At 45.6% G+C, this 27,426-nt stretch overlaps 1 protein-coding gene and 1 long non-coding RNA gene across 2 annotated transcripts in view; one reads left to right on the forward strand and one right to left on the reverse strand.

Annotated features, from left to right (window-relative positions):
- Positions 1–27,426, forward strand: part of npr1a (natriuretic peptide receptor 1a) — a 37,791-nt gene that overhangs the window by 5,243 nt on the left and 5,122 nt on the right. Inside the window, exons 3-16 of the mRNA XM_049602533.1 lie at positions 2,591–2,781; positions 2,967–3,080; positions 5,307–5,463; positions 13,652–13,746; positions 13,856–13,991; positions 14,231–14,315; positions 15,487–15,607; positions 15,884–15,958; positions 16,037–16,114; positions 16,687–16,791; positions 23,800–23,871; positions 24,014–24,173; positions 24,315–24,470; positions 26,895–27,063. Of these exons, the coding sequence (XP_049458490.1) occupies positions 2,591–2,781; positions 2,967–3,080; positions 5,307–5,463; positions 13,652–13,746; positions 13,856–13,991; positions 14,231–14,315; positions 15,487–15,607; positions 15,884–15,958; positions 16,037–16,114; positions 16,687–16,791; positions 23,800–23,871; positions 24,014–24,173; positions 24,315–24,470; positions 26,895–27,063 (1,714 nt within the window). The remainder of the gene's footprint in view (positions 1–2,590; positions 2,782–2,966; positions 3,081–5,306; positions 5,464–13,651; positions 13,747–13,855; positions 13,992–14,230; positions 14,316–15,486; positions 15,608–15,883; positions 15,959–16,036; positions 16,115–16,686; positions 16,792–23,799; positions 23,872–24,013; positions 24,174–24,314; positions 24,471–26,894; positions 27,064–27,426) is intronic.
- Positions 17,206–20,400, reverse strand: LOC125904935 (uncharacterized). The gene is made up of 3 exons (XR_007451594.1): positions 20,347–20,400; positions 19,914–20,098; positions 17,206–19,152 (listed from the first exon to the last, which is right to left on the reverse strand). It is a non-coding gene; the product is annotated as an uncharacterized LOC125904935 (long non-coding RNA).

Below are 27,426 nucleotides of genomic sequence, written 5' to 3' on the forward strand. Positions count from 1 at the left end.
TTCCCGGCCAAACTGAACATTACCTACAATCTCTGCATGCCTAAGAGCTGCCTCTGCCTCCTGAACTGCCGATCGTGGGTTCCACTTCCTCCCCTTGGTTGGATTTGGAACCACACTCCTAACTACCACGTCCTTACTCCCAGATAACAAGAGCTCTGTCCTGACCTTGGTACATTTAAATTCCTCTGTTAAACTAGATACTGGCAGCTGAAGTATCCCTTTTCCATACAATGCAACACTACTTAGGCACCTAGGAGCACCCAACCACTTCCTAATATAGGAGCTAACCGACCTTTCAGTTCTCTCCACAACAGATATTGGGATTTCATAAATTGACAATGGCCACATTAACCTAGGATATAGACCAAATTGCAAACACCACAACTTCAACTTTCCTGAAGTTCTGATTTATCTATTCTATCCAATCCTTCTGCCACATCTTTTCTAAATTTCACCACCTGTTCCTCATCATTCAACTCCACATTGTACCACCTACCTAAGCTCTTTACTGACTTTTCCCTGATTGTTGGGATGTCCTCATCATCTATGACAAACTTCCTATCACTTAACTTCCCTCTACATATCGAGATGCTTCTAGATTCACTAGGCTTGATTTTCATGCTGGCCCACTTGAGGTTCTTATTTACCTTCTCTAGTAGCCTCTTTGTACATGGCATTGTTGTGGTCACCAGTGTCATGTCATCCATGTAAGCCCTAACTGGTGGAAGATGCAACCCATTCTGCCGTCTCTCCCCACCTACCACCCACTTAGAAGCCCTGATGATTACTTCCATCGCCATAGTAAATGCTAATGGAGAAATTGTACACCCTGCCATGATGCCTATTTCTAGCCTCTGCCAACCTGTTGTGAAACCTGCCGTACTTAGACACAACCTATCCTTTCCTGCTTTCACTAAGTTAACAACTACCTGTGGCACTCTGAAGTAGTCAAACGCGAAGTAGCTAGTTCTACCTAGCTAGCTAATCTCTGCGCAACTACACTAAAGAAAATCTTCCCCTCTACATTCAAGAGAGAAATCATCCGGAACTGGCTAAGGTCCACAGACTCCTTCGCCTTAGGAATGAGGACACCCCCTGCCCTACGCCATGCTCTTGGTATAACTTGTTTCTCCCAAACTATTCTTAGCTGTTTCCATAACAATTTAAGGGTATCAGGTGCACTTTTATAAACCCGGTAGGGGACTCCATTAGGCCCTGGGGCCGAAGAAGCCTTTGCATGCCTGACCACCTTCCCTTGTTGTCAGCTGCCCTATTCACAGCAGTCGTGTAGTGCAGCGTGTACGCTACGTGCTTCTCTCAGTACGCTTCAGTGAAGTGCAGCGTGTACGCTACGTGCTTCTCTCAGTACGCTTCAGTGAGGTACAGCGTGTACGCTACGGGCTTCTCTCAGTACACTTCAGTGAAGTGCAGCGTGTACGCTACGTGCTTCTCTCAGTACGCTTCAGTGAGGTACAGCGTGTACGCTACATACTGCTTGTGTGGTGCACTAATTTCAGCAGGGTAGTGTAGTCTCAAATCCATAGCAATGAGCAAGTTAGCTAGCTAGCAAGTGCTAACATTACCTGGCACTCGTAACTAACATTGGCTAGCAAGCTAATGCCAGCAAGCCAGCAGGCTAACATTAGCTAGCAAGTACTGGCATCACTGTTGGCAGTACCAAATCATCACAGACCCAACAATCTGTTCCAAGATTGCGGCTGTTAAGGGTGAAAAGTGTCCGAAGCAGCAGTACACAGCAGGAGTTACAGGAAACAGCAGAGTGGCCATTTTAAAAGAAAGTGCTAAGGCTCAGTTATACCTTCGCCCGGCTCTGTTCGCGGATTGAAAAAATACTATAGGAAGTAGTAGAAGCAAGTGGAAAACAATGTAAACAGCAATGATGGCAGCACGAAAAGTATGAATTGCAGAGGAGGAGGAATTGTTATGTTTATGGCTTTGACCAGACAAAACGTTGCAAAAGAAGATGGTCTGTCCGCCCGTTACATGTAGTGAGATATCTGACTGGGGAACACAGCCAGCTTGTGAAGCCAATGTGGGCTGTAGATGAAGAGATGCACTTCAGCTAGTCTTCCCTCAAATTCATCCATTTTGAATTGAGCAACATTAGTGCGGCTTGCGAAAAGTTTCAAAATCCTGGAGGTGCCCGACCTCGTGAAGCGCCAGCATGTGCGGCTGTCGTTGCCAGGTGCGCGGTTATGTAATTTGTAGCGTGTGAACCCCGCAACTGCGTCGACCATAAACTAGGCTTTACACACACACACACACACACACACACACACACACACACACACAGTAATTGTGTCAGTCGTCCTCTAAGTGAGGCCATCTGTTGCAGCCGGCAACGCTGGAGGGCACTGAGTAATTACCTCTGTGTGTGTGTGTGTGTGTGTGTGTGTGTGGTGGGATGGGATGTGGACTGTGATAATCACCATGGTGACAAATGATGGGAACGATGAGGTCATCAGTGAGGGACAGTTCTCCTCTGAGGAGGAAACTGGAGATGAACACAGTCAGACCTCCTCCGCTCATTTCTTCTTCTTCTTCTTCTTCTTGTCCTCTTCTTCTTCAGTGGTGTACCTGTGCTGCTCCTGGGACATCCTCAGGACTCTGATGGTTCAGTTCTGGAAGGAGGGCGTGGAGCTGGAGGACTATGTCTTCTTCTTCATTGATCTCTTTGCTGAGGGTCTGGGGGGGCCGGGCCCCATCAGGCCTTGGTTCAGAGGAGACCAGGACGACTTCGCCGCCCGCCACGCCTTTAGGGTGAGTGACAGTGTAGTACACTGTGTACACTACGTACAGCCTGATACCAAACCAATAAGCTGAAGTTTGTTGGTCTGGTGACATCACAGGGTCACATGTCACTGTGACGGTAGTGACCAGTCATGTTTGAAAACTGGGTCTGTGGGCAGGAGTCTCACTGAGGTGTCTGTGTGTCTGTCTGTCAGAGTGTGAAGGTGCTGACCTACCTGGAGCCTCAGAATCCAGAGTATCTTCAGTTCGTCGAAACTTTGAAGGACGACGCCAAGAAGATGTTCAACTTCACCATCCAGGACTCTCTGGTACCAAACACAGACTGCATCAGTCTGTTCTGTCAGGGGGTCAGGGAGTTGGTCACGGGTAGACTCAGTCTGAACACCCGGTCAAGCACGGGTTCACCACAACGTTACACTGTTTACGTTAATTTGGGTGATTGAATTACACGTAAAGTCAATGTAAAAACACGAGTAGACGCGAACTGCTGCCAGGCTGCGCAGTACACACGACACGAATGATGCGAAATACACAAATTAAGCGCAGCAAGTAAAGCAAGAAGTGCAAATTCACGTTATACACTAATTTGAAAAAGAAAGAGTTGAAAAATTGGAACTTCAGCGACCAATTCACACCGCGATAGCCAATCAGCATTGAGATCCTCCAGGGGCTTATGACGCCGAGTACGTACCGGCGGAAGCTCATTCATTGATTCAGCGACGAGCATAGGACACGAGTCAACACAAAATAATCTAGCGTTTAACATGAGACGTCTCTGATTTTGTTTCGGTGATTTCGGCGGTTCATCCAACCGACATCACAACCACACTGCTAACAGTGATGAAGATAATGTGTTCAGGTGTCTACTGTCACGCCATCGTACAGGTGGAGACGCTGGATGTGGAGGTCCTGACCTGGTTGGATGAACCACCAAACTCACAGAAACAACATGTCTAAACGCTACAATATTTTGTGTTGACTCGTGAAATCGCTGAATCAATGAATGAACTTCCAACGGTACGTACTGTGTGTCATACATCCCCAGAGGATCTCAATGCTGATTGGCTATCACGGCGAGCATCGGTCGCTGATGTTCAGATTTTTTTAACCCTCGGAAAGCCGAGACACTTTTTACGTTACGTCTTTAACGTCTGAAACAAGACGTTTAAAGTGTTTGTTTGTTTTTTAACTAAAATTAAGCTTGTTAATCTGATGTCCCTCTGTCTGTCTGTCTGTCCCTCTGTCTGTCTGTCCATCTCTCTGTCTGTCCATCTGTCTGTCTGTCTGTCTCTCTGTCTGTCTGTCCATCTGTCTGTCTGTCCATCTCTCTGTCTGTCTGTCTCTCTGTCTGTCTGTCCCTCTGTCTGTCTGTCCATCTGTCTGTCTGTCCATCTCTCTGTCTGTCTGTCCCCTCTGTCTGTCTGTCCCTCTGTCTGTCTGTCCATCTGTCTGTCTCTCTGTCTGTCTGTCCCTCTGTCTGTCTGTCCCTCTGTCTGTCTGTCTGTCCCTCTGTCTGTCTGTCCATCTCACTGTCCCTCTGTCTGTCTGTCTGTCCATCTCTCTGTCCCTCTGTCTGTCTGTCCCTCTGTCTGTCTGTCCATCTGTCTGTCTGTCCATCTCTTTGTCTGTCCATCTCTCTGTCTGTCCATCTGTCTGTCTGTCTGTCTCTCTGTCTGTCTGTCCATCTGTCTGTCTGTCCATCTCTTTGTCTGTCTTTCTCTCTGTCTGTCTGTCCCTCTGTCTGTCTGTCCATCTGTCTGTCTGTCTGTCCATCTCTCTGTCCCTCTGTCTGTCTGTCCCTCTGTCTGTCTGTCTCTCTGTCTGTCTGTCCATCTGTCTGTCTGTCCATCTCTCTGTCTGTCTGTCTCTCTGTCTGTCTGTCCCTCTGTCTGTCTGTCCATCTGTCTGTCTGTCCATCTCTCTGTCTGTCTGTCTCTCTGTCTGTCTGTCCCTCTGTCTGTCTGTCCATCTGTCTGTCTCTCTGTCTGTCTGTCCCTCTGTCTGTCCCTCTGTCTGTCTGTCTGTCTCTCTGTCTGTCTGTCCCTCTGTCTGTCCATCTCTCTGTCCCTCTGTCTGTCTGTCTGTCCATCTCTCTGTCCCTCTGTCTGTCTGTCCCTCTGTCTGTCTGTCCATCTGTCTGTCTGTCCATCTCTTTGTCTGTCTGTCTCTCTGTCTGTCTGTCCCTCTGTCTGTCTGTCCCTCTGTCTGTCCCTCTGTCTGTCTGTCTCTCTGTCTGTCCCTCTGTCTGTCCCTCTGTCTGTCTGTCCATCTGTCCATCTCTCTGTCTGTCTGTCCCTCTGTCTGTCTGTCCATCTGTCTGTCCCTCTGTCTGTCTGTCCATCTCTCTCTCTGTCTGTCCCCTCTGTCTGTCCCTCTGTCTGTCTGTCCATCTGTCTGTCCCTCTGTCTGTCCATCTGTCTGTCCATCTGTCTGTCCCTCTGTCTGTCTGTCCATCTCTCTCTCTGTCTGTCCCCTCTGTCTGTCCCTCTGTCTGTCTGTCCATCTGTCTGTCCCTCTGTCTGTCTGTCTCTCAGTATAACCTGATTGCTGCAGGTTTCTATGACGGCGTCATGATGTACTCTCAGGCTCTGAATGAGACGCTGAGCGAGCAGAGAGGAGGACGAGAAGGAGGAGTGTGGCGTCCCAGAGGAGACGTGGTGACCCGCAGGATGTGGAACAGAACTTTCTCAGGTGAGGACAGATGTTTGTGTCCTCGTCCCTCTCGTCTCTCACGCCTCCACTCTGTGGGTTACATGTCTCGCTGTTACCATGGTGACCCTCTGCGGTGAGAGCAAGACACTTTGGGGACTCAGCAGCCAATCAGAGAGCTCTGTGTGGTTTCCCCGTCCTGATGGTGGTTTGACTCTCAGATGTCCTCATGTTCCCGGCTGGTCCACATTTACTCTGCAGGGCTATGCTAACACGCTAACTTCATTCTCTCTCTCACACACACACACACACACACACACACACACGCATGCAGAACAAAACACACACACACACACACACACACACACACAGAGCAGCCGTGAGAATGTGTGTGTGTGTGGGAAAACAGACTCTGGTTCCCATGGTGAACTCACAGAGCTCAGAGGCTCCTGATTGGTGGACATCATGCTGACTTCAGATGGCAGAAACAAAACAACTGTCTTATACTGGACACGTTTTTGAAACAAATACGGCTAACAGCCCCTTTCACCTTTCACACTGCCAGATTTTCGGTGAATGTTGGACCGTTTTGCCGGCAAGCTGTGAGTGTTTAGACACACAGAGCCAGATTGGCGAGTTGATCCGAGGTGCGCCAGGGCCGTTGCAACCAGAGGGGCAAACTAGACAATTGCCAAGGGCCCCGAGCTGGAAGGGGGCCCCCAGAGACGGCTGACATTGGTCCATATCAATGACAATATGATGGAACCCCTATAGACACTGCAACAACGCCAACATGTTGAAATCCCCCCTAATGGGGCCCCCTACTAGCGGCTGCTTGCGAGTCGCTTTAAGTAGGGTGACCAGACGTCCCGCACTGTGCGGGACTGCACAGCATTTCTGTCTCTTTTCATGCGTCACGCAAATTGAGACCATGTCCCGCGTGATTGGTTGCCACCTGCGCTAACATTGTTGGAGTACTGTAGTACTACAGTACCTCACGTACCACTACTGTGGGATAAGTTCAGAGTCCAATCACAAGAGGGTGAGTGTCCATGCGCCGTCCAATAACGGCGCACACTGGTCACCTGGCACTCAATATGCTGCTGCAGTGGTTTGTTCTCCAGTGACATGTCAGGTATTAGCTGAGCTATTGAGTATCTTTAAGCAGTGAAAGTTACTATTTATTTCTTTTTACTTGTAGGTTAGATTTGTTTATATATGCTACAGTGATTTGTTTTCCACAGAGCTCTACGGTGCGAGCACTTTACTCGCATTTGCGACTAAAAATAGTTTTGTGCGAGCAAAAGAAATCATTCAGGAGCACGCTGTGTGAGTACAGATTTCAACCAGCAGCAGAAACGAAAGGCGAATCCTGCCGGTTGTGGGTTGAACGGGGGTCACAGAGAGGAATACGGCAGAGCACTATGACCACCGCAAGATAACGGCTTACTGGCGACCGAGAAGCCCGGCTCCAGGTCCAGTAATTTCCTCTTCTTGGTGTCATGACTGCCCAGTAGTACCTGAACAGCCGAGTCGTGGCGGCACACAGGTATGTGACGTGTCAGAGGAGAAACGAGCCGTTCACATTTCTCTCTTTGTGGCAGGTAACGGCCCACAAACCTCACCGCACTTTAGGGACTGTTCTTTACTTATGAAGGGACTGTTCTTTACTTGTCAGGGGAGGAGGGTGGCTGGTTGATTCTTATTTCATTTATTCATTTTATTTTGATCCCCCTATGTTAATCACTGATTGATGCTGTTTTTGAAGTATGAATAAGTCAATAAGTAATTTATTCCATTGAAATATCATTGATGTATTACAGCTGCTGCGCAGCAATGGTCGGGGCCGGGCAATTTTAGGCAAAATTAGGCAACTCTGAGCAACACACACACACTAAAACAAAGCATATCACAACATAGAAGTTACATCATATAATTATGGCATGCCCTTCAAACTGTGGATGAGTGGCTGAAGTGATCAGACTCATCATATACAAAGGAAAGAAACAACTGAAGAACAACAAAGTAAGAATAACATAAACTGCTAACAGTTATGAACAAACTGGCCTGATCTAGCTTAAAGCTAAACATTATCCATGGTGACAAAGATGAAAACATTTTTTAAAATGTAAAAATAGCTATTGGATAGACTCTGCATATTGACTGATAGCTAAGCCAAATAAACAGGGAAAAGTGTTGATAGAGTGTGTTTGTCTCTCCGCACAGCTGCCTGGATCATAATTATTTTAACCTTGGTAGTCTCTAATCCACATAGCATGATGCCTGAACATTGGACTTTCACATTAGAACGTCTGTTCTGCCTTAGCTGAGGCTTGAACTCACAACTTCTGAGACTGAGGTCCGTCTTCTATCTCACTGAGCTAACTGGCAACTGACAGTTCATGTGTGGCTTCACAGATTGACTAAGCCCAGCATCAGGGTGCCAGACAGTAGCCATCCATGCCATGGAAAAGCACATTTCAAAGTGAAAGTTCCAAAGCTGTAGCACATATGGTTGATTTGTTATGAATTTTCAAAGTTTTGACATTTAGAGGCTGCTGTAGCGCCACCATCAGGACTACTGTCTTGTGTTTCCAGTTGAGGACATGTGGCATGGGACTGGACCTTCATGAAAAGTTTCTCATATGGAAATGTTGCATGAGCTGAGGCTTGAACTCACAATCTCCAACACCAAAAACCATCCTCTGTCTCACTGAGCTAACTGGCTAACAGAAATGTCACATGTAGCTTCACAGATTGACTAAGCCAGTCACCTGTGTGCAAGACAGCAGCTGAAACAGAAGAAACGACTCAAATGCAGAGGAAAAGTCAAAGTTCTTTACTCAAAAATTCAAGCAGAATCCAAAGGAAGGCAATTCCAAGAGTAACATACCAAAAGTCTTCAAAGTCCAAAAAAAAAAACAACAACGGGCAAACAAACCTAGATCCACAGGGCTGGAAGGCATGAACACACTGGGAGACAACGGTAATCTGGCAGAGGGCTGGTGAAAACACATGGTATATATACACAGGTGAAGGTGATTACAAATCAGTCACAGGTGAGTGATCAAAAGGCGGGAAAAGAACAAAGACAGGAAGTAAAACTAGACATCAACCAAAAACAACAGGATTTCAAAATAAAACAGGAAATTAACACAAACACACTAACAGCTAAAGAGAACATTACAGTTAGTGTGTAAAGGCAGATTTCAAACGGCTGTCAAAAATTCACTTATTAAGACAAAAATCTGAAAATACACATATTGCATCTAGACAGCATGGAGATGTTGGTAATTTGTTTGTAACAATGATTGATTTGCTCCATAAGTGAAAAACTGATGTTTAACGTTGCCATTTTTACATTGACTCCAATTGTTCACATTAGAGCAAAATTCAAAATGCTGTCAAAAATTCAGTTTTTGAGATAAAATTCTGAAATGTGCCAGACATCATCTACCATGACTCTAGAATTTTGTCATTTTTTTCATGAACATTGAAGATTTATTTAGCAAGAATTTGCATGTATATGTTTACAGTACCGTTTACAGTCAAACATTTTGATGCACTGTAGGCTCAATTTTTGATAAATCAAAAATCTGAGAAACATAGTTTGTGTAGGACAGTCTGAAGATGCTCTGTAGCAAGTTTGGTGCCAACTGAGCACAAATTGTGGGAGGAGATAGGTTTAAGAAGTTTTACAGTTTTTGAAAAAACAGTGATGAACTTCATCATTTTTAATAGGTTTAAATGTACAAAAGTTTCTTCAGTATTGGGGCTACCGTTTGATGAAAGTTGTGAAGTTGTAGCACGTATGGTTGATTTGTGATGAATTTTCAAAGTTTTGAACTTTAGACGCTTGCTGTAGCACCACCATCAGGACTATTGGCTTGAGTTTACAGCTGAGGATATCTGGCATGAGACTGGACCTTTGTGCAAAGTTTGGTGAGTTTTCACCCATGGGAAGAATGATTTCCTCGGAAGAAGAAGAAGAAAGAAGAAGAAGAAGAAGAAGATGATGCAGGATAACAATAAGGCCTAATTAGGCCTATAGAAAAGTGATTTATCTTTTTATAAATGACAAAAGGCACATCTGCCTCATTTTTGTTGTGGTATTGTGATACTACTCAGAACCGTGATACTTTCACTGGTATCGTACCATGGGTCCCAGTTTTGGTACCGTGACAAGTCTCTGATGACTAAACTTCGCACTCGGGGCGGGTGTCCCACATTGTCCCTCACAAACCTACTCCTTGTCCCACATTTGGTTTATTGGGACCTGCTCACCCTAGAGGACATATTGGTGGAACCCTTTTAATTTAAACAGAACGAGGCAGCCTTCCACAACGGGAGGAGCTGTTGATGACTTGTGGGAGGAGCTGTTGATGACGCCGCATGTGCGAGCCACTGGCGGTGGATAAACAGGAAACAGCTGATAGCAGGAATTAGCGAGCAGCTAGTAGCAAGAGGGAAACACAAACCTGACAGACACTGTAAAGATGAGCAACTGGGGAGACAAGGAATTGTGCGCCCTCCTTGTCCTCGCAAACGAAGAGGCCATTAACCGTCAGATGACGGGGACGGTGAAGAACGGGCCGACTTACGAGAGAATCACCGAAGGACTGACCAGCCGCGGCTTCCCACGTCACTGTTTACGTCACACGCTGAGCTACACGTTTTGTTACTTGCTCACGCCCCCCATTGCCCCGAAAAAGGCACATTCTGTATAAACAAAAGTAGGTAGGCGGCATTTTGCTGCACTCCCCAATTTTGTTTTTATACTGCCAATGCTGAAAAAAGACTGATTGGACTTTCCTGCAAATTTGCACAACCCCTGTTTAAAAAGGGCTAACGTTAACTAACTGCTAACAGCTAATGTTAACTAACTGCTAATAACTAATGTTAACTAACTGCTAATAACTAACATTAACTAACTGCTAACAGCTAATGTTAACTAACTGCTAATAACTAATGTTAACTAACTGCTAATAACTAACGTTAGCTAACTGCTAACAGCTAATGTTAACTAACTGCTAATAACTAATGTTAACTAACTGCTAACAGCTAATGTTAACTAACTGCTAATAACTAATGTTAACTAACTGCTAATAACTAATGTTGAATAACTGCTAACAGCTAATGTTAACTAACTGCTAATAACTAATGTTAACTAACTGCTAACAGCTAATGTTAACTAACTGCTAATAACTAATGTTAACTAACTGCTAATAACTAATGTTAACTAACTGCTAATAACTAATGTTAACTAACTGCTAACAGCTAATGTTAATTAACTGCTAATAACTAATGTTGAATAACTGCTAACAGCTAACGTTGGCGATTGGAGGTTTGCCAGGCGATTTGCTGGAAATACATGACTGTCAGAGAAGCCCCGTTTACACACAGACCTACAAGCCATCTCCTCTCTCTCTTCTCAGCGGAGGGTGACCTGTCAGCCCTGCACTGACAGTGACAGGGCGCATCTCTTTGATCTGAAGTGACACAGAACGTGTGCTCATGCTTCGGGGTCGTTCAATAGAGTAATTGCAAACAAATATTGTTTTAATGTGTAACTACTGAAATGTTCACAAGGGGTTTCATAAATTCCTACAATGTTGCAGGTTAAAAGTTAATGACAGCGACTTGAAGTGAGGAGGAGCAACACGTCCCCCGCTGTGCAGCGGTGTCGGTACCGACCAAAAATAACGTGGTAGTGATCAACGCAAGACACACGCCAAGGACATAACCCCCATCCCCCACCCTGGCGATTTAATCTAGAGCAATGACAATCCAAAATATGAAATTTAGAGGCAATCACACAGCCGTAATCTAAACCCAACAGTAACTCCGCCATTTCAAATTTACTGTACAATTTTGGTGCCATTTCCAGGAGTCGTAATTTTACAAACTCCTGCCAGAGATTTAATCCGATTCCATCAAAAGACCTTAACGATGAAAAGTTATTACAAGCTTGAGTTTTCGTTGAATCCTGCGACAGTGGTGAGGTGTCAAACAGGTATTTTGCCATGAAACAGGAAGTAGTTTGTAACTCCAGCATACGTGGTCCAATCTGCCTGAAACTTGACGTGCTCCTTAAAAGTCTCGGCCTGGACACATCATATGAGTTTCGGCATTGGCCACGCCCTTTAAAGAGCAGACCCTGCAGAATGTTTCACAGACATGGACGAAAATTGGTATGCATGTATATTGCACCCTGACGCACAAAAAAACCTGTTGGACTTATTGTTTAAACCCAACAGGAAGTCGGCCATTTTGAATTCCATGGTTATGTTTGGTGTTTGGAAGGTTGCCCGCAGCAGACGAGGCACAGCTGATCAACATGTGACTCAATAATCGGATGACAGCAGCTGGACGGAGACATTCAGCGTCTCTAAGCGAAGCTGGACTCTGTATTGTTTTCACTTCACAACAGGAAGTGAGAGGAGCTGACAGGAAGTCATCTATCAGCTGAGCAGCAGGAGACAGTTCTAGGAAGAGCAGACACATCAAAGTCTGATCCTTTAAACCAACCCCGGCATTGTTACTGCAGGACACAGTCCGTCCCCTGAGCTCGTCCTCTAGGCTGTCTAGTTTCAGACTGAGGAGACGGGACGGAGCCCAAACAGAGACAGAAAAACAAGTGTCCCATAAAACTGTCTCCGTCTGTCAGCTCAGACTTTAAATCTGTCGTCAGTGTGTTGTTTTAAGTTGAGAAACATTTTAAAGACAAACAGACGAGAGGTTTCTGAGGTTACTGAGGACACGCCAGACAAAATAAGATGTCTGCAAATATATGTAAATAAAATGTCGACATCATCATGTTTTAATGGCAGACACTTGGTCAGAGGCTGAATGCGATTGGTCAGATCTTCTGTGTGTGAAGCATCCATGTTTTCACTGGTGGGCGGAGTCAAACCATCAGCAAGTCTGTTTATAGATTGATGTGGACAGAGGACGGGGAGCAGGTGTGGAAAACACACAGGAAATGGCCGTCCATCACAGGAAGTGACACGCTGATGGCAGGACTCAGCTGGACGCAACTAATGTGATCAGACACACACTCACAGCTGTGTGTGTGTGTGTGGGTTATTGATCTGACACCCTCTCCCCAGTACAGACTGGACAGGTTGTAGCTGTGTCCTGTTTGCATGAAGGAGAAGGAGGAGAGGAGGATGATGATGATGAAGTTGATAACACAGGCTGCTGCTCTTTATTAGATTACACTGACGACAACACACACACACACACACACACACACACAGCCTGCAGTCATTAATCACCGGGCGTGTGCGTCAGAGGGGGACGGACAGACGGACAGATGAATTGAGTCGTATAGCTCTGGTATCCAGCAACCACTACCACCAGTTTCTCCTCCATTGTTTACTGTAAACTTGTCATGACCACCACAGAAGCCCCGCCTCTCAGATCATCCCATTAGACAATGGGGAAAAAAGCAGAGATGACGTGGGGCGCTTTCCTGCTGTGAGTTGAAGTTTTGTCAACTTGAGGAGTTCAGAGCGCCCCGGCAACAACGCCGGAGGCCTCGAGAGCAGAAACACGTGGTATGAAGCAAAAAGTTTGATTCTCATTAAAACCTGTTACAGAACTCCTCAATCCTGTATCCTAGGCAACCGGACCTGTATCCTAGACAACCAGACCTGTATCCTAGACAACCGGACCTGTATCCTAGACAACCAGACCTGTATCCTAGGCAACCGGACCTGTATCCTAGACAACCAGACCTGTATCCTAGACAACCGGTCCTGCTGCGTCTGTTTAAGATGTTTCACCTCTCGTCCTTCTTCAGTTCTGACGGACCAGTGTTCACCCACAGAGTCTAAAGTCTGCGACTCGGTACCATTGGTCAGAACTGAAGAAGCTTCTGGGACGAGTTTCCTGTGACACAGGACTTATAATAACCACGACCTGATGACATCACCAACATGTGACAGAAATCTGCGCCCAGCTGTGTGACGTGTACAGAGAAACTGTGCAGCTCCATTTACCGTCTGATTTGTTTTCATCCTGTGAAAATAAATTAATGAGTAATAACCTGTTGACAGTAAAAAGTGACAACACGTTATTATTTATTTATTTATTTATTGAATCATGTGTTTGTTTACTGAATGATTTATTTGGCTCCACCCACAGAAATAGTTCTCCAGCGGGCTTGTTGCCAAGCAACACATAAAGGTTCCTGTGTGTGTGTGTGTGTGTGTGTGTGTGTGTGCAGGAGTGATGGGCACCGTGCAGATGGACGAGTTCGGGGACAGACAGATGGACTTTGCCGTGTGGGACACCATCGACGTAGAGTCTGGAGAGTTCCAGGTAAAAACACCTGAGCTATGATGTCGTCACTGTCGTCACACAGACCTGATGAACAACAGTCATTTGTCACATGGTGTGTGTGTGTGTGTGTGTGTGTGTGTGTGTGCAGGTAGTGTGTGTTTACAACAGCAGTATGAAGCAGCTGATCATGCAGAGTGGGCGAAGCTTTTATTGGCCAGGTGGTGCTCCGCCCACAGATGTTCCAGAATGCGGCTTCAAGAACGATGGACCAGCCTGCCTCACGCGTACGAACATGACATACACACACACACACGCTGTTATATGTACACATTTTACACATCAATATATCATAGTAAGGACCAAGTCTGATGCGTCCAGCTGTCTTTCTGAAGACATTAAACCAACCAAATGTCCTCAGATGTTGAGACTGTCCTCACAAACACACACACACAAACACACACACACACACACATATCCACAGACACACTTGCTGCCTGTCCTAACATCCCTCTGTCCTCTCCAGGTACAGTTACGATGCAACAGATGGTTGCCATAGTGATCTGCTTTGTCTTTGTCATCATTGTTACAGTGACTGTCTTCATTTACAGGTGAGACACTCGGAGACACTCACACACGTGTCAACGTCCTCATTTTACTAAAACGTCCTCACTTCTACGTGTTAAACTCCGTTCCTCACAAGGATAGATGAACCAGAATACACACACATGTTGTGGTGGTTTGACTTTCACTGCATCTCTCTATGTCTCTGTCTCTGTCTCTGTTATTTGTCTTTCCTGTCCTTCATCTCTCTTTTCCTCCATTCGTCATCACTCTCTGGAATAGAGAGATCACAGCGAGGCCGCACATGAAGGGATGAAAGGATGAAGGGATGAAAGAGGATGTGTAGATAAAGACCCTGTTGTCTTCTTTTTATCTTTTCCTCCTCTTTGCCAAAATGCCTGAGACCGCAGATGTGTTTGACAGCTTCCTGAGACAACTCTGTCTCTCATTCTTCACTTCCTGTTGAAACTTGTTTTTAATAGAACGTCATAAATCAACTGGTAACATGGAGGACAAGAAAACAATATGAGACAATAACATGTTGACGCTTTGGACTTCAGACAGTCGCAGCTTCTCTGCAGGTCTATAAACGTAGTTTTAAACCACCAGCATGTTAATGTTAAGACGTTTGATGACAATCATCATCATCATGGTGGTGAAGATGATGAAATGATTTCTGTATGATCTCATTGGTTTAGAATGAAGTGTTTCTCTGTGTCTGCTCTGTGTAATGTTTTCTATCAATAAATCAACTGATGTTGGCCAGTCAAATGGTTTCTTAACATGAACTCTGAATTTCCTGTTTAGACATTTTATTATATTTTATTACAATTTTCAACTATTTTTTTATGTATTTTTCTGACATTTTCTCAGCAATTTTTTTCAAACAGTTTCATAATATTTTTTTTTAATATCCTTTTTTTTTTCTTTTTTTTTTTTTTTTTTTTTTACATTTTATTAGTATTTTTCATTTACAACAATTCATTTCCTGTCACCAAGATGGCAACAGGAAATGAATTCTGAAAACAGTGTTGAAACATTTGTGTGTACGTCTCAGCTTGGACGAGGCATTAATGGCAAACAGATCCATCTGTCTGTCCTTCTGTCCATCTTGTTTATCCTCTCCCTCACCTTTCTCTCTCTTTTCTTCCTTCTCTCAACACACACACGCACACACACACACACACACAAACACCTGTCTTCCTGTCTGTGGAACAGGAAGTTGAAGCTGGAGAGTGAGCTGGCGGCTCAGCTGTGGAGGGTTTCCTGGGACGATGTCCAGATGTGCAACCTGGAGAAAGTTCTAAGGAGAACCTGCAGTAGACTCACCATGTCTATGGTAATACTTTTATTCAGACATTTATGGGTTTTTCTTCTGACTTTTGTTTTACCCTTTTCAGCCATTTTATTGTTTTTTTTTACATTTTTCAGGCTTTTATTATTATTACTATTATTTTACATTTTTCAGGCTTTTTATTTATTTTTTTCCGACATTTATCAACATTTTTCAGACATTATATTTAAATCTTTTCGACATTTTAATATTATTTTTCAGACATTTAATTAGCTTTATTTGGACTTTATAATGACATAAAAATTCCCTGATTCTGTGCAGAAAGGATCTAACTACGGTTCTCTGATGACGATGGAGGGAAACCTCCAGATCTACACCAAGACTGGATACTATAAGGTCTAACACCAGCTGACATCACCCACTGATGATGTCGTAACATGATGATCTCATGAATAATTAATTTTGTTCCTGCAGGGGAACCTGGCCGCCATTAAATACATCAACAAGAAACGAATAGAGCTGACAAGGAAGCTTCTGTTCGAACTGAAACATGTAAGAACTCCAACTGACCTACTGACCCACCAACTGACCCACCAACTGACTCACCAACTGACCCACCAACTGACCCACCAACTGACTCACCAACTGACCCACCAACTGACTCACCAACTGACCCACCAACTGACTCACCAACTGACCCACCTACTGACCCACCAACTGACTCACCAACTGACCCACCTACTGACCCACCAACTGACCCACCAACTGACCCACCTACTGACCCACCAACTGACCCACCAACTGACCCACCTACTGACCCACCAACTGACCCACCAACTGACCCACCTACTGACCCACCTACTGACCCACCAACTGACCCACCTACTGACCCACCTACTGACCCACCTACTGACCCACCAACTGACCCACCAACTGACCCACCTACTGACCCACCAACTGACCCACCAACTGACCCACCAACTGACCCACCTACTGACCCACCAACTGACCTCCCTACTGACAGACAGACCAACCTATTGGCCTATGTGGGGGTTCAGTGCCTTGCTTGTTGGACGTTGATGGTCTTGGTGGGATTTGAACCATCGGCCTCTGTCCCTTTGCAGATGCGAGATGTTCAGAACGAGCACCTGACCCACTTCATTGGCGCCAGCATTGACCCGCCGAACATGTGCGTTATCACTGAGTACTGTCCCAGAGGCAGCCTGCAGGTAGGGCACAGTGAACCATCCATCACCCCATCCATCAGCCCCTCTATCAGCTCTTTATACCCTCTATTGGCTCTTTATACCCTCTATTGGCTCTATATACCCTCTATCGGTTCTTTATACCCTCTATCGGCTCTAGAGAACCCTCTATCGGCTCTATATACCCTCTATCGGCTCTTTATACGCTCTATCGGCTCTTTATACCCTCTATTGGCTCTATATACCCTCTATCGGCTCTTTATACGCTCTATCGGCTCTTTATACCCTCTATTGGCTCTATATACCCTCTATCGGTTCTTTATACCCTCTATCGGCTCTTTATACCCTCTATTGGCTCTATATACCCTCTATCAGCTCTTTATACCCTCTATTGGCTCTATATACCCTCTATCGGTTCTTTATACCCTCTATCGGCTCTAGAGAACCCTCTATCGGCTCTATATACCCTCTATCGGCTCTTTATACGCTCTATCGGCTCTTTATACCCTCTTTCGGCTCTTTATACCATCTATCGACTCTTTATACCCTCTTTCGGCTCTTTATACCATCTATCGACTCTTTATACCCTCTATCAGCTCTTTATACCCTCTATCGGCTCTTTATACCCTCTATCGGCTCTATATACCCCTCTATCGGCTCTTTATACCCTCTATCGGCTCTTTATACGCTCTATCGACTCTTTATACCCTCTATCGGCTCTTTATACTCTCTATCGGCTCTATATACCCTCGATCGGCTCTTTATACCCCTGTATTGGCTTTTTATACCCCTCTATCGGCTCTTTATACTCTCTATCGGCTCTTTATACCTTCTATCGGTTCTATATACCCCTCTATCGGCTCTTTATACTCCTCTATCGGTTCTATATACCCCTCTATCGGCTCTATATACCCCTCTATCGGCTCTTTATACCCCTCTATCGGTTCTATATACCCCTCTATCAGCTCTTTATACCCCTCTATCGGCTCTTTATACCCCTCTATCGGCTCTTTATACTCTCTATCGGCTCTATATACCCCTCTATCAGCTCTTTATGCCCCTCTATCGGCTCTTTGTACCCCTCTATCGGTTCTATATACCCCTCTATCGGCTCTTTATACCTTCTATCGGCTCTATATACTCCTCTATCGGCTCTTTATACCCCTTTATTGGCTTTTTATACCCCTCTATCGGCTCTTTATACCCCTCTATCGGCTCTTTATATTCTCTATCGGCTCTTTATACCTTCTATCGGCTCTATATACCTCTCTATCGGCTCTTTATACCCCTCTATTGACTTTTTATACCCCTCTATCGGCTCTTTATACTCTCTATTGGCTCTATATACCCCTCTATCGGCTCTTTATACCCCTCTATCGGTTCTATATACTCCTCTATCGGCTCTTTATACCCCTCTATTGGCTCTTTATACCTTCTATTGGCTCTATATACCCCTCTATCGGCTCTTTATACCTTCTTTCGGCTCTATATACCCCTCTATCGGCTCTTTATACCTTCTATCGACTCTTTATACCCCTCTATTTGCTTTTTATACCCCTCTATCAGCTCTTTATGCTCTCTATCGGCTCTATATACCCCTCTATCGGCTCTTTATACCTTCTATCGACTCTTTATACCCCTCTATTGGCTTTTTATACTCTCTATCGGCTCTTTATACCTTCTATCGGTTCTATATACCCCTCTATCGGCTCTTTATACTCCTCTATCGGTTCTATATACCCCTCTATCGGCTCTATATACCCCTCTATCGGCTCTTTATACCCCTCTATCGGCTCTTTATACTCTCTATCGGCTCTTTATACCTTCTATCGGTTCTATATACCCCTCTATCGGCTCTTTATACTCCTCTATCGGTTCTATATACCCCTCTATCGGCTCTATATACCCCTCTATCGGCTCTTTATACCCCTCTATCGGTTCTATATACCCCTCTATCAGCTCTTTATACCCCTCTATCGGCTCTTTATACCCCTCTATCGGCTCTTTATACTCTCTATCGGCTCTATATACCCCTCTATCGGCTCTTTGTACCCCTCTATCGGTTCTATATACCCCTCTATCGGCTCTATATACCCCTCTATCGGCTCTTTATACCCCTTTATTGGCTTTTTATACCCCTCTATCGGCTCTTTATACCCCTCTATCGGCTCTTTATATTCTCTATCGGCTCTTTATACCTTCTATCGGCTCTATATACCTCTCTATCGGCTCTTTATACCCCTCTATTGACTTTTTATACCCCTCTATCGGCTCTTTATACTCTCTATCGGCTCTATATACCCCTCTATCGGCTCTTTATACCCCTCTATCGGTTCTATATACCCCTCTATCGGCTCTTTATATCCCTCTATTGGCTCTTTATACCTTCTATTGGCTCTATATACCCCTCTATCGGCTCTTTATACCTTCTATCGGCTCTATATACACCTCTATCGGCTCTTTATACCCTCTATCGACTCTTTATACCCCTCTATTGGCTTTTTATACCCCTCTATCGGCTCTTTATGCTCTCTATCGGCTCTATATACCCCTCTATTGGCTCTTTATACCTTCTATCGGCTCTATATACCCCTCTATCAGCTCTTTATACCCCTCTATGAGCTCTTTATACCTTCTACTGTCTCTTTATACCCCTCTTGGCTCTTTATACCCCTCTATCAGCTCTTTATACCTTCTACTGTCTCTTTATACCCCTCTATCGGCTCTTTATACCCCTCTATCAGCTCTATATACTCCTCTATCGGCTCTTTATACCCTCTATTGGCTCTTTATACCCCTCTATCGGCTCTTTATACCCCTCTATCGACTCTTTATATCATCTACTGTCTCTTTATACCCCTCTATCGGCTCTTTATATCCTCTATTGGCTCTTTATACCCCTCTATCAGCTCTTTATACCCCTCTATCAGCTCTTTATACCATCTACTGTCACTTTATACCATCTACTGTCTGTTTATACCCCTCTATCAGCTCTTTATACCATCTACTGTCACTTTATACCATCTACTGTCACTTTATACCCCTCTATCGGCTCTATATACCCCTCTATCGGCTCTTTATACCCCTCTATCGGTTCTATATACTCCTCTATCGGCTCTTTATACCCCTCTATTGGCTCTTTATACCTTCTATTGGCTCTATATACCCCTCTATCGGCTCTTTATACCTTCTATCGGCTCTATATACCCCTCTATCGGCTCTTTATACCTTCTATCGACTCTTTATACCCCTCTATTGGCTTTTTATACCCCTCTATCGGCTCTTTATGCTCTCTATCGGCTCTATATACCCCTCTATCGGCTCTTTATACCTTCTATCGACTCTTTATACCCCTCTATTGGCTTTTTATACCCCTCTATCGGCTCTTTATACTCTCTATCGGCTCTATATACCCCTCTATCGGCTCTTTATACCCCTCTATCGGTTCTATATACCCCTCTATCGGCTCTTTATATCCCTCTATTGGCTCTTTATACCTTCTATTGGCTCTATATACCCCTCTATCGGCTCTTTATACCTTCTATCGGCTCTATATACCCCTCTATCGGCTCTTTATACCCTCTATCGACTCTTTATACCCCTCTATTGGCTTTTTATACCCCTCTATCGGCTCTTTATGCTCTCTATCGGCTCTATATACCCCTCTATTGGCTCTTTATACCTTCTATCGGCTCTATATACCCTTCTATCAGCTCTTTATACCCCTCTATCAGCTCTTTATACCTTCTACTGTCTCTTTATACCCCTCTTGGCTCTTTATACCCCTCTATCAGCTCTTTATACCATCTACTGTCTCTTTATACCCCTCTATCAGCTCTTTATACCCCTCTATCGGCTCTTTATACCATCTACTGTCTCTTTATACCCCTCTATCGGCTCTTTATACCCCTCTATCAGCTCTTTATACCATCTACTGTCTCTTTATACCCCTCTATCAGCTCTTTATACCCCTCTATCGGCTCTTTATACCCCTCTATCAGCTCTTTATACCCCTCTATCAGCTCTTTATACCATCTACTGTCACTTTATACCATCTACTGTCTGTTTATACCCCTCTATCAGCTCTTTATACCATCTACTGTCACTTTATACCATCTACTGTCACTTTATACCCCTCTATCGGCTCTTTATACCCTCTATCGGCTCTTTATACCATCTACTGTCTCTTTATACCATCTACTGTCTCTTTATACCCCTCTATCAGCTCTTTATACCATCTACTGTCTCTTTATACCCCTCTATCAGCTCTATATACTCCTCTATCGGCTCTTTATACCCTCTATTGGCTCTTTATACCCCTCTATCGGCTCTTTATACCCCTCTATCGACTCTTTATATCATCTACTGTCTCTTTATACCCCTCTATCGGCTCTTTATACCCTCTATTGGCTCTTTATACCCCTCTATCAGCTCTTTATACCCCTCTATCAGCTCTTTATACCATCTACTGTCACTTTATACCATCTACTGTCTGTTTATACCCCTCTATCAGCTCTTTATACCATCTACTGTCACTTTATACCATCTACTGTCACTTTATACCCCTCTATCGGCTCTTTATACCCTCTATCGGCTCTTTATACCCCTCTATCAGCTCTTTATACCATCTACTGTCTCTTTATACCATCTACTGTCTCTTTATACCCCTCTATCAGCTCTTTATACCATCTACTGTCTCTTTATACCCCTCTATCAGCTCTTTATACCATCTACTGTCTCTTTATACCCCTCTATCAGCTCTTTATACCATCTACTGTCTCTTTATACCCCTCTATCAGCTCTTTATACCATCTACTGTCTCTTTATACCCCTCTATCAGCTCTTTATACCGTCTACTGTCTCTTTATACCCCTCTATCGGCTCTTTATACCCCTCTATCAGCTCTTTATACCATCTACTGTCTCTTTATACCCCTCTATCAGCTCTTTATACCCTCAGCTCATTTTGTCTCCAGTGGTCCTCTCACATTCCTTCACACATCAGATTTTTTCTCCTCTCAGTAACCTAGCAATCTGAGGGCATGGTAACCTAGCAACATGTGAACACATGTCAGCCAGCTGTAGGTTGTTTCTGTTTTGGATGGTGAGCTGCCGGCGTGAACGCCGACGCCTCCTCCTCCTCCTCCTCCTCCTCCTCCTGCAGCAGCTGTCTTCACTCAGCGTGGGTTTGACTGCAGATTACAAAGTCGCAACATCAACAACAGGACAGAGACACCGAGAGACCAAGACACAGAGACAGTGGACATGTGCCTGTTCTTATTGTTCTGGAACATTTACAACACACAGTCTTTAAATCGGTTATTAAATGTATCACACATTAAACACACAGGGAGAACGTGTTAACTCCACACAGAGGGGCTCCCCCCCGGGGCTCAAACTTTCGAACCAGGAATCCTCCTCCTGTGAGAAGACAATGCTAACCACTGCTCCACCGTGCCGCCTGAACAATATAAATTTGGTAAAAGTTGAATTCACTGCAGAGTTGTTGTATTTAATTGCATTGGGTTGAACTTACCTCATGCTGCCCCGCCCACTTTTGCCAGTGTATATTTCCTGTTGCCTTACCTAGTGGGATGCATAGCAATATACACAAATTAAATTGTAATATGAACTTATTATTTAAATATAGGTCAAAATAAAGGATTGCTAAGTGTTACGGTAAGGACACGTTATAAATACTTAAGAGGAAGCGCTGATCTGTAGCTTGTCTTTCTTGAATTTAAAAGTCACTGAGCTAATCTTATGTCTGTCAGCACTGAGACTAAGGTTGTTGGACATGGACAAAAGTGGAGTTTGGACCCGGAAGATAATTCATACATTTCATTAAATCAAAATATTTTGTCATAATGTCTTTGTTTCGAGATGTGGAATAACACTGTGTGTTTATTTATTAAGCATTAAATGACAAATTTCCAAATAATTCAAAATTTCACCGTTGGGACTTGGGTCTTGCTGGCAGTTGGAGAAACACCTGTAAATTGACCGCTAAGGGGCAAGCACACATGCAAAAAATGGCCGTTGTTTAACACAAATCAGACTATAAATCTGAAAGTGTTCGTCCAATCATCACAAAACTTACAGGATGTGTTAAATAATAACGATGAACCATGTGTGACAAATTATAATGGAATCGGTCCGTAGGGGCACCACAAGTTCCAAAAACAAAATGTGTCCATAAATCAGTGAGGGTTGATTGTAGAGAGCACAGCTCTCTGCCCTTCCTTGTGCAAATGTGTAAAGCCTGAGGCCTGTCCTCAAATCCTGGAAACGCCTCTGCTCTGTTGTCTCTGCTACATCTCTGCTCTGTCTCTGTTTTCTCTGCTACGTCTCTGCTCTGTCTCTGTTGTCTCTGCTATGTCTCTGTTGTCTCCACGCCGTCTGTTGTCTCTGCTCCGTCTCTGTTGTCTCTGCTATGACTCTGTTGTCTTTGCTGTCTCTGCATTATAATGACAGAGTGTAATAACACTGTGTGTATGTTTATTAAGCATTAAATGTCAAATTTCCAAATAATTCAAAATTTCACCGTTGGGACTTGGGACTTGCTGGCAGTTGCAGAAACACCTGTAAATTGATCCCTAAGGGCCAAAACACATGCAAAAAATTCAAATTTCTGCTCCCTCTCTGTTGTCTCTGCTACTACTCTGTTGTCTCTGCTACGTCTCTGCTATGTCTGCTCCATCTCTGGTGTCTCAGCTACGTCTCTGCTACATTTCTGTTGTCACTGCTACATCTCTGTTGTCTCTGCTACGTCTCTGTTGTCTCTTTACATCTCTGCTCCATCTGTTTTCTCTGCTACATCTCTGCTCTGTCTCTGTTGTCTCTGCTACATCTTTGCTCCGTCTCTGTTGTCTCTGCTACGTCTCTGCTACATCTCTGCTCCGTCTCTGTTGTCTCCGCGCCGTCTGTTGTCTCTGCTACGACTCTGTTGTCTCTGCTCCATCTCTGTTGTCTCTGCTATGTCACTGCTGTCTCTGCATCATAATGACAGAGTGTATGTTTGTGCATCCTCCAGGACCTGATGGAGAGTGACAACATCACTCTGGACTGGATGTTCAGATACTCTCTGATCACCGACATCGTCAAGGTAACACATCCTCATCCTCTTCATCATCATCATAAGATATACTTTATTGATCCTCCAGAAGGGAAATTCAAAGTCATCATCATCATGTGACCATGTTGTGTTTATTGTTGTTGTTGTTGTTGTTGCTGTTGTTTGTTATCAGGGCATGTTGTTCCTCCACAACAGTGTCATCGTCTCCCACGGCAACCTGAAGTCCTCCAACTGTGTGGTGGACAGTCGCTTCGTCCTGAAGATCACCGATTATGGTCTGGAGAGTCTGCGCACCGCCAGCTGCCCCGAGGACACGCATGCCTACTACGCACGTACGACTACACACACACAAACATTTTCTATACACAAACAAACAAACAACCAAGCACCTCCATGTGACATCAGAAACACCTGAAGCACCTGAAACTGTGTGTGGTGAAACCTGATTTACCCGAGTGTGACCCTCCCCCCAGGTAAGCTGTGGACGGCTCCAGAGCTGCTGAGGACAGAGTGTCCTTCCCCCTGTGGGACACAGAAAGGAGACATCTACAGCTTCAGTATCATCCTACAGGAAGTGGCACTGCTGCGCGGCGTCTTCTACCTGGACTCACACACCCTGACACCAAAAGGTCCATCTATGTTTTCTTAAGATACAGTGTGGGGACTACAGTCAGGTGTGGGGACATCAGTCAGATGTGGGGACATCAGTCAGGTGTGGGGACTAAGTTCAGGTGTGGAGACCACGTTCAGGTGTGGGGACTACAGTCAGGTGTGGGGACTAAGTTCAGGTATGGGCACTACAGTCAGATGTGGGCACTACAGTCAGATGTGGGGACATCAGTCAGATGTGGGGACATCAGTCAGGTGTGGGGACTAAGTTCAGGTGTGGAGACTATGTTCAGGTGTGGGGACTATGATCAGGTGTGGGGACTAATTTTAGGTGTGGGGACCACGTTCAGGTGTGGGGACTACGTTCAGGTGTGGGGACATCAGTCAGGTGTGGGGACTACGTTCAGGTGTGGGGACTACGTTTAGGCGTGGGGACTACGTTCAGGTGTGGGGACATCAGTCAGGTGTGGAGACTACGTTCAGGTGTGGGGACCACGTTCAGGTGTGGGTACTACGTTCAGGTTTGGCGACTAAGTTCTGGTGTGGGGACATCAGTCAGGTGTGGGGACCACGTTCAGGTGTGGGGACATCAGTCAGGTGTGGGGACCACGTTCAGGTGTGGGGACTACAGTCAGATGTGGGGACATCAGTCAGGTGTGGGGACCACGTTCAGGTATGGGGACTACGTTCAGGCGTGGGGACTACGTTCAGGTGTGGTGACTATGATCAGGTGTGGGGACTATGATCAGGTGTGGGGACCACGTTCAGGTGTGGGGAATATGATCAGGTGTGGGGACCACTTTCAGGTGTGGGGACCACGTTCAGGTGTGGGGACTATGTTCAGGTGTGGGGACTATGATCAGGTGTGGGGACTATGATCAGGTGTGGGGACTTTGATCAGGTGTGGGGACTACGATCAGGTGTAGGGACTATGATCAGGTGTGGGGACTACGATCAGGTGTAGGGACTTTGATCAGGTGTGGGGACTACGATCAGGTGTAGGGACTATGATCAGGTGTGGGGACTATGATCAGGTGTAGGGACTACGTTCAGGTGTGGGACTATGATCAGGTGTGGGGACTATGATCAGGTGTAGGGACTATGATCAGGTGTGGGGACTATGATCAGGTGTGGGGACTACGTTCAGGTGTGGGGACTACGTTCAGGTGTGGGGACTATGATCAGGTGTGGGGACTACGATCAGGTGTAGGGACTTTGATCAGGTGTGGGGACTACGATCAGGTGTGGGGACTACGATCAGGTGTAGGGACTATGATCAGGTGTGGGGACTACGATCAGGTGTAGGGACTTTGATCAGGTGTGGGGACTACGATCAGGTGTGGGGACTTTGATCAGGTGTGGGGACTACGATCAGGTGTAGGGACTATGATCAGGTGTGGGGACTACGATCAGGTGTAGGGACTTTGATCAGGTGTGGGGACTACGATCAGGTGTAGGGACTATGATCAGGTGTGGGGACTATGATCAGGTGTAGGGACTACGTTCAGGTGTGGGACTATGATCAGGTGTGGGGACTACGATCAGGTGTAGGGACTATGATCAGGTGTGGGGACTATGATCAGGTGTGGGGACTACGTTCAGGTGTGGGGACTATGATCAGGTGTGGGGACTATGATCAGGTGTAGGGACTTTGATCAGGTGTGGGGACTACGTTCAGGTGTGGGACTATGATCAGGTGTGGGGACTACGTTCAGGTGTGGGACTATGATCAGGTGTGGGGACTATGATCAGGTGTAGGGACTATGATCAGGTGTGGGGACTACGTTCAGGTGTGGGACTATGATCAGGTGTGGGGACTATGATCAGGTGTGGGGACTATGATCAGGTGTGAGGACTATGATCAGGTGTGGGGACTACGTTCAGGTGTGGGACTATGATCAGGTGTAGGGACTATGATCAGGTGTAGGGACTATGATCAGGTGTGGGGACTACGTTCAGGTGTGGGACTATGATCAGGTGTGGGACTATGATCAGGTGTGGGGACTATGATCAGGTGTAGGGACTATGATCAGGTGTAGGGACTATGATCAGGTGTGGGGACTACGTTCAGGTGTGGGACTATGATCAGGTGTGGGGACTATGATCAGGTGTGGGGACTATGATCAGGTGTAGGGACTATGATCAGGTGTGGGACTATGATCAGGTGTGGGGACTACGTTCAGGTGTGGGACTATGATCAGGTGTGGGACTATGATCAGGTGTGGGGACTATGATCAGGTGTGAGGACTACTTACCAGGTCCCCTCCCCACACGGTCACAGACACACTGCTCTCTTCATCATGTGATGAACACACAGTGATGACACGTACTGATAAGCTGAGTCCTGATTGGTGGACAGAGAAAGCTGTGGGCTGATCTGAGGCTGAGCAGCTGAGACAGGTTCACATCAGCAGAATCTAATACTGTTCTCCCTGTCCCCTCAGAGATCGTCCAGGCAGTGCGTCATGGCGGTGCGTCCCCCCTTCGTCCGTCCCTCTGCTTCCACAGTCACAGCGAGGAGCTGGGCGTCCTGATGCAGCGCTGCTGGAGCGAAGAGCCGGGGGACAGACCGGACTTCAACACCATCAAGATCCTGCTGAGGAAACAGCACCGGTGAGGATGGACAGGATAGGACAGGACGAAACAGAAAGGGACAGAGTGGGACGGGATACGTTAGTCTCTTTACTAGAAACCTCAACTGTAGTACCTCTGTCTGTCCCCCTGTCTGTCCTCTGTCTGTCCCCCTGTCTGTCCCTCTGTCTGTCCGCCTGTCTGTCTCTCTGTCTGTCCCCCTAATGTCCTCTGTCTGTCCCTCTGTCTGTCCGCCTGTCTGTCCTCTGTCTGTCCCCTGTCTGTCCCTCTGTCTGTCCCCCTATCTGTCCCCTGTCTGTCCCTCTGTCTGTCTGCCTGTCTGTCCCCCTGTCTGTCCCTCTGTCTGTTCCCCTGTCTGTCCCTCTGTCTGTCCGCCTGTCTGTC

The sequence above is a fragment of the Epinephelus fuscoguttatus genome, linkage group LG17 (genome assembly GCF_011397635.1).
Source record: "Epinephelus fuscoguttatus linkage group LG17, E.fuscoguttatus.final_Chr_v1".
Taxonomy (NCBI): domain Eukaryota; kingdom Metazoa; phylum Chordata; class Actinopteri; order Perciformes; family Serranidae; genus Epinephelus; species Epinephelus fuscoguttatus.